Source organism: Lates calcarifer, unplaced genomic scaffold, assembly GCF_001640805.2.
Source record: "Lates calcarifer isolate ASB-BC8 unplaced genomic scaffold, TLL_Latcal_v3 _unitig_544_quiver_1704, whole genome shotgun sequence".
Taxonomy (NCBI): domain Eukaryota; kingdom Metazoa; phylum Chordata; class Actinopteri; family Centropomidae; genus Lates; species Lates calcarifer.
Window position 1 is genome coordinate 19,949 of NW_026117529.1, and position 7,825 is coordinate 27,773.

Below are 7,825 nucleotides of genomic sequence, written 5' to 3' on the forward strand. Positions count from 1 at the left end.
AATGTACATCCACAGCTAATGGTAAATAGAACTCATTAAAGGCTTCTAAAAAACATAAATGACTTAACAACGATATTAGATCATTTAAAAAAAAACAACCATTCTTATAGCTATATGAATGACATACTGTTGAGAAAGGCTGATGAAGAAGTGTGACAAATTCTGGTGGAGCATGTGCATGAGCATGATGCATTGTGTTATCATGCACCCTCTCTCCATTCGCCATTTCGTTCTTTGGTTTTTCTGTTTCGAGTAAAAAACGTATGTTTAGTCTGAGATGATGCTCATATGTTTTTGCACTTGTTTCACTGAGTGTATGTGTGCCTTGATATAAACTTTGTCGGTGCATGGATGTAATAAGAACTACTACTTCTTGTTTTATAAACGCTCTATGAATTGCTTATCTGTCATCAATCGTTATCATGGATGTGTTCCTTAATCATGATACTCATTCTAGGGGCGTGATTGGTCACAATTTTCACGCCACCCAATGAATGACCGCTATATTAGGTCAGTTTTCGAATTGGCCAATAGGGTGAGGGGGGCGTCTTCGAGGCGCAGTTATTGCATGATGAAAGGGACAGTGGACTTTACCCCTTCAGCTTCAGCTTCCATTGAGGCGTTAATTTGCAGAACAAGGAGCTTCCTTTGTCGGACTTGTAACTAAAGATGGCCGACCTCCAGGTGGGTTTGGAATTTGTTAGCAACATTTAGGCGTTGAAAAACTGATTCATATTCCGTTGTCTCCCGTTAAACAAGCGACAGAGGAAGGGGTTGGCTGGTGCTGTGCTAACCATGAAAGAGCCTCAGGTCTTACTTCCTGAATCTCAGTGAGCACATGGCAATCAAACAGGAGAGTATTGTCTCTCCCTGATACTACAATGTATGACAAGGGCTGCTGTTTCAGAGTGGACTGTGGATTTGTGTGATGGTGGTTTGGAGTATATCGTTATCCTTCATTCCGCGAGGTCATGTGTGCGAGTACAGTTTATGCTGTTAACAGTTTATGTTTTTGGTTTGTAATATCTGTCAGCAGTTCAAATTGTGTATACCCCACGATAGTGAAGAGCTCAGCTGACCAGTACAAGCATTTGTCAAGATGGTGCAGGCATTAAGACGTTCCTCCCTCACTGTGTCACAGTGTGGTGGTGGGGACTAGTAACAATGCCTACAGCCTGGTCTTTGCTCCTCCTACATGATCCGATTGCATGTTGTATTTTTGTGCCCTTAAGGTTAAGACACCATTGTATTCAATATGGTCCTCCCCTCTGGCCCAGTTGGCACATAGTGGCACAGCTAGTGGGGCTTTGATATGTGTGGACAAGTGTGACTGAATCAATTAGGTTTTTGAACTTGTGGGATTCTGCCTCTTTTGAGCTGCACTGCATTCATCTCCAGATGCACAGTGTCACTGGCAAGATTTGGGGGATATCTCTGGCTGTGCTGTAGCTCTATTGATGTAACCTCAAATCAGTGTGTGTGCAGATTCTCACACCAGTTTAGAGTAAAGTTCACACACTAACCAAATTATCTTTGTCTTATCAAATTCTGGAGGTGGAGCAGATAAGAGGTTAAGCAGAGGTGGTTTAAGTTGAGAAAATGTATTTTTATTCTCTCTTTATTTGAAAATAAAATGGTAACATTATGAAAAAAAAACTAAAAACAGCCAAAATACTAATTTTCAGAAACTTCTATTCAATAAAGTAAGTGTAGATAAATCAAATTTACCAGTCTAGCCTGGTCTTGGTCAGGCTGGATTTCAGGATTTTAGGAATTCAGGCTTTTAGGCTTTCAGACTTTACCTCAGGTGTAATTCATGTTGGTTGCTGTATGTTTGCGGATAATTTCTTCTTCAGAGGTTTTTAAATCCCCCAGTACAGGTTTGCACACAACACATCATTAAAAGGTCACACCCCTGTTCTGCAATTCTGGCTGTCCTTGTTCTATAGATGTCAGTTCCCCTCTTCGACTTTGTTGCCGGCTTCAAGGTGGGGTTATATGGCCCCTCTTTTTCTTTTTATACAGAGTGGTGGGGCGGAATAACGCTGCAATATTCCCATCTTGAAAAGGCTCTGTAAAATGGGCTAGTGTTTGTTCCAAGGGTCCACCCCATCAGTCTGTTAGTATTGTCAGCAGAAATCAAAATAATCACTAGTATACCACTATTAGATGTACTACAGTTACTGCCAGCTTGTGTATAGTGTTCAGCTCAGTATAAACGTTGCCATATCGGTTTGCAAATGCAGTTGTTGCAACAATTCCATTTTTTGATTGAGTGTATTTGGGTACTTTGATTAATGTGCTATTCTCAGGAGTTAATTTCACTAATTTGATGTGTTTTAAAGAACAGCAAGCTGCTTTAGGTGATTCTGACCACTGACCCACTGTAGGCTGTGGAAATTTTTAAAAAGTATCATCAGTATTGTTAATGATGATTTTTTCTTTTCCTCCTGTAGGCTAAATTTGATACAGCAGCAGCTGAGGTGAAGCAACTGAAGGCGAAGCCGACAGATGAAGAGATGCTTCAGGTCTACTCCCTGTTCAAGCAGGCCACTGTGGGTGATGTCAACACAGGTGAGACAGCTCTTACTGCCTCATGCCACAAACATACTTAAGCACTCTCAATACAGTGTCATCACTGTCATATGTGCAGGGAACCTATGCAGTACAGAATTTAATGTTTGTAATTTCCAGATCTAGATATGTTTGGAAGAAAAGAGTTTGGGGAAATATTTCTGTTTACAAGGGATGGGCATTTTGATTACTTTTTGAAGTTGATTAATCGAGCCAATTTAAGTCGATTAGTAGTGACGTCATCGTTAAGACGTGCCCTCCACCCAAACCAAAACAATATGTTGCCATGTCATGTTTTTTTGCAGTGTGGTGTACAGATGCACTAACTAACCTCCCAAGCCCCACTTATCAACAACACACCTCAGACTAGCAGTGATGTTCTCTGCAGTGTGTTTAGTGCTGCAAGTCTGGAGCACAGAACCGGAAATGTTCTGGTCAACATCCACGTAACGGCAGGTGACGGTGACATAAATCTCAGATGTGAGAGCTGTCCATGCAGCGGTTGTTATTACTAGTTTGTTGGCTTCCATCAAGATCTTTTTTAGAGCTGTTGCTGTTGCTTGTTCGCTTCTTCTTATCTGTTCTAGTGTTTTGCTCGCACCACACAGAGAAAATGCGCACTCGGGCAGAAACAGAACCATAAACATTAGTTCTGCGTCTTTTATGAAGTAAAATGTAAATCTCCTCCCACTCCCAACCAAATAAAAGTTAGTCAAATAAAAATTAGATGAGTCTTTAAAAAAAAAAAGAGAGAGAGACTGTCCTTACTGTTTTGACTAATCGATTATTTGTGCACATCCCTATTATTTACAGACTATTGTCCCAGTTCACACAGATTAAGGTGAGCTTGATGTCTATAAAAGCAAGGCAAGAAGCATGGTGTGTGATGCAGTGCACACTCCTACACAGAGCTGCCTCTGCACCTGGAACATCATCCATCTTTCTGTGTAGGACTGTTGGCTGAATGACTACAGTGGGTAAATGCAAGTTTTCCAAGGGCTAGTTTGACAGTCCCAAATATAAAGCTTGGTTGGTCAAGGATTCCAAATGGGAAAAGAAAGCTGTTAACTTTGTGTTTTTAAAAAAAAAAAAAAAAAAAAAAATCATTTAACTTGTCTGGGTTTGGTCTTAATTGATTAGTAAGCGCAGCAGTACCTAGCTAAAATCTTGGCAATTATTTCATAACATATTGGCATATATAGTCAGACTGTAACATACATGTTGGATTTTAAAACAGTTTTACATGATAAAGATGTATCTATTTGTTCTCAGATGTCAAATAGGGTCTAAAAATCTACAGAGGAGTCTGGGAATTTGGAAAAAAAAAATTCTTTTATGCAACGCTGTGCAAATGTGGACGATTCTTAAAGGATACACAACTGTCAAAAATCGATTTTCTAAATATTAATTGATATGGTAATGCTGACAGAAAGCAATAGGTGGAACTTGGAAGTGCAGCGCCCATACAGTCTAAGGCAAGCACATAAGAGACTCAAGATTGCAGAGCGAGAAATCGAACCGGCACCCTCTGCATTAATAGCTAGCGTAGGGGTTGGCGTTCCGCAGCTCTTGAGCCCCTGTGCAGTGGCTCCATGTAACTTTGCCAAAAAAAACAAAAGAAAAAAAACATGGAAATAAATAACAATATTTTTATATTTATATTTTTATTTTATTCTCTTTTTTTGCATTATAATGTATATTGATTTATTGTTGTACGGTGGAGAATCTTTCGAACAGAACACGAGACAGGGCAGAGTGACTCATTTCTGTTATGTCTACATTGTTCGCTGTGTACGTTTTGCAGCGACGGCCCACCAAGGGAAAATGATTGTCACAGCTTCAGTGTTATATGATTCCTGGTTGAGGTGTGAGGGAGAACGAGAGAGAGAAGGGGAAAAAGAGAAAGGTGACTTTAAGTTAGATTTGTAATAATTCTCCTGTGACAAAGCTCAAATCCAAATCTGGTTAAGTTGTTATTGGCTGTGTCTGACTCTTTTGCGCTATGTTGCCAAAATATAACGTCCCATCTCAAAGATATTTAACTGACACCGTGAATCCCTCACTCTTCGAGACCGAAACTGAATTCACGGAATCACCTAAGAAAGCGTTACTAACATTCTTAGCGTTAGACAAAAACATGAACATGATGAATAGGACAGGTGGCTTTGCATGTTTGAACTACATGTACAGGTATGGCTAGCTAGCCAGCTTTTAGACAATAATGGCTGTGTGTTGAGTGATTTTCAGTGGATAGTAAAATCTAGACTGCTGTACACTGACTACTCTAAAGTAAATCCAAGTATAATTTCTATAGTATTGTCCCTTGAGAAGATATAATAAAATGGTTGCTGAAATGTGAGGGGTAGTGATGGGTAGATGACGCCTCATGGAGTGTGTGGCACATTCCCCTAACTGTGTTGACACTATTGACAGTGTTGGTGTATTGCTTAATAGCGACATCTGCTGGATTTCAAAAATCATTGCAGGCAACCTGGATAAAGAGTGCGGAGAGAGACGGAAGTAGGTTCATTCATTCTGACATGTGGACACCAAATGAGTGATGAATGGTCCTGTTTACATAACCAGCTGATAATAACGTGCTAACTGAATGAAAGAGAAGTGTATATATATTCCTATTAATTAGAATATAACAAAAATAATATAACCGTGACTAATACAGTATGTCAAATGCAGAATTTACAAAAATGTGTTTTGCAAGGAAGAGTAAGTGAAAACGTGAAGTCATTTAGGAAATATAATTGCTCGTGAAGGTGGGAGTGCTTGTGTACTTGTATGTGAGGGGAGAAGGCAGGGTTTACACGTTTTCTTTCTTTATACACAGAAAGAAAAGTTTTTGTAGCATGTTGGGGTTGTTGCACTTCCTGATGTGTGTGTGTGTGTGTGTGTGTGTGTGTGTATATGTATATGTATGTATTATTATTATTTTATTTTTTTTAAACCAAAACCCACTCCACCCTTGGCCTGTACTAAAGGCACCCACTTTGGGAACCATTGATCTAAAGGCATCTATCTTGTCTCTGTTCTTTAGTGACCAGCCATCCAGAGGCTTTAAATTTAACTGAGTAGCAGGTCAGCCACTTGGCTCCTGTTACTACATTGAAACAAGAGGCTTTTTCAGCTCAAATACAAATGGTTTCTACTAACGTGTTTCATTTACTTAAACCTCTTCATTTACATCTGTTTTTGTCTTTCTTCCCTCTTAAGCTCGTCCTGGGATGTTTGATTTCACGGGGAAAGCTAAATGGGATGCCTGGGAGAAGCAGAAAGGTATACGTTCAGTCCTGTGGACTGTTTTTTTTTTTGTTTGTTTTTTTTTAATTAATTTTTTTTTTTATACAGTGCTCAGGTACCTGGCAAACCTTTTCTATAGCCGTTTCTAGTACTTCTGTGCAAGTGAACTTATACTTGTAGGATTTTATCTATTTTTAGTTTCGCTGCCTTCATCTCAAGATTGACAGTCTGAATGGGAAGATTTCAAATCATTTCACTTTATTTTTCATGAGCTATTGATCCAAATGCTGAAGGTCCTGATTCCAAAACATTGTTTTTAAGCTTAAAGTATTGATATCATTTCTGTTTTGTGTCTGCTCCTATGAAGTGTGTTTATGTATGCGTGTGTGTACATATGAATAGGATGTTTGCCTATTTGTAAGATATTTTGTACCTGGTCCCTGATATAAATAAAAAAAAAATGATTATGAATGAAAATTTAACTAGGAGAATACAACTTATGAAATTTACATGACACAATCAGCAGTGAGAAGACTCATCACTCTATTTGAGTTGTTAGGACTACAGATACACTCAGTCCACTTGTGATTTTGCAGCAGTGTTTTTCCAACCTTGGTGTAACTGAATGTGATTTTTAGACATTTATGGTCACCACAATACAAACACCAAATGCTGCTCTTCATCTCCATTTGGTAGTTAACAAAATGCCACTGTGCCAGCTTTTATTTTGAAAGAAGAAGGATGGGTCAAACAGGATGACCCCTCACTTCTAGGTCAAGTTTTCATAATTTATTGTACTTGTTTCCTTGACTTTGTTTTCTGCACAATATACGAATGCAGCCAATTAACAATTACTCTATGAAGTGCAGTGTTATTATAACCTATAGAAACTGTGGCCAAGTCCAAGCAAATATAATTCAGGTTGTGATAAATCAGGAACATTCTTTAAAATGTATATTCTCTCTTATCCTTTAAATTGTTTGATCTCACTAAACCTAATCTTGGCAATCCCTGATGGCCAGTGAACGAGACCAGAGAGAAGGCTCAAATCCACACCCAATCCATCAAAACCAGTAATCAAGCTTCATTTGACAGACAACATTGCAATAAGGAAAAAAATCACTGTTAAAAGTAGGAAGCAATGGTAATTTAGTATTATTTTGTCTTTATATTTACTTGAATACATTTTGATTTTCCCTTAACAGGCAAGAGCAAAGAGGATGCCATGAACGGGTACATCAACCTGGTGGAGGAGTTAAAGCAAAAGTATGGAATCTAAAGTCAGATAATAACCACTAACTGGTGGGGCCAACTACCACTGGCTGAGACCACAGCCACTGGTCCTCTCATCCTGATGCTGTGAGACACCTTTTAAACTAAGGAGTGTGTCTTTATACAATGCATGTAAATACCTGGTGGGCCATTAGTTGTCCCAGTGAGATTGAAGTGGCCTAAATAATCACTGATGTACGATCAAAAACTCCACCAGAGTACAGTAATATTTTAGTTAATGTTTTCAAACTAATATCTGCACAGAATCCTGCCATTTCAAAATAAAATAAATTTTCTCTAAATGCTTTGTTTTAGTGCATTGATTTTCTGATGTTCTAGTTTCACATCTAATCACATCCTGTGAAATCAGCAAGTGTTGGTGGACTTTCTGGTCTAACTTTTTTTTCTTTCTGCACACTACCCATAGGTCTGCAACTCTGCAGACATATGGGACATCTGGGGAAAAACCTGCAATGCATTGCATTACCATGTTTAAATGACTATTGCAGTGGAACTGTGCATTGAAAATGAAGTAAAATAAAACATGGAAAGAACTGAAGACGAAGTGAATTGATTTGAAGAATTTTTTACTTTTTTTTTTTTTACAGTTGAGTGAACAAATCATCATCATGTGATGGTTAATTTCTACATGTAGTTCCAGGTCTACCAAGTAATCCTGTAATGTAACTGTCAAAGAAATTGTGATTCAAAGAATACATTTTTGTCA

General features: G+C 38.5%; 1 protein-coding gene across 1 annotated transcript; it reads left to right on the plus strand.

Annotated features, from left to right (window-relative positions):
- The first annotated feature begins 534 nt into the window (after positions 1–534).
- On the plus strand, positions 535–7,400 carry LOC108874542 (acyl-CoA-binding protein). Its single transcript, XM_018663051.2, has 4 exons — positions 535–684; positions 2,457–2,574; positions 5,800–5,862; positions 7,032–7,400. Exons 1-4 carry the CDS (start codon positions 670–672, stop codon positions 7,103–7,105), a joined length of 270 nt encoding a protein of 89 aa, XP_018518567.1. The 5' UTR covers positions 535–669; the 3' UTR covers positions 7,106–7,400.
- The last annotated feature ends 425 nt before the right edge of the window (positions 7,401–7,825 follow it).

Coding starts and splice junctions, on each gene's coding strand:
- LOC108874542 (XM_018663051.2), top strand. Junction 2,575..5,799: donor TGTGGGTGATGTCAACACAG/GTGAGACAGCTC, acceptor TTCCCTCTTAAG/CTCGTCCTGGGATGTTTGAT. Junction 5,863..7,031: donor TGCCTGGGAGAAGCAGAAAG/GTATACGTTCAG, acceptor TTCCCTTAACAG/GCAAGAGCAAAGAGGATGCC.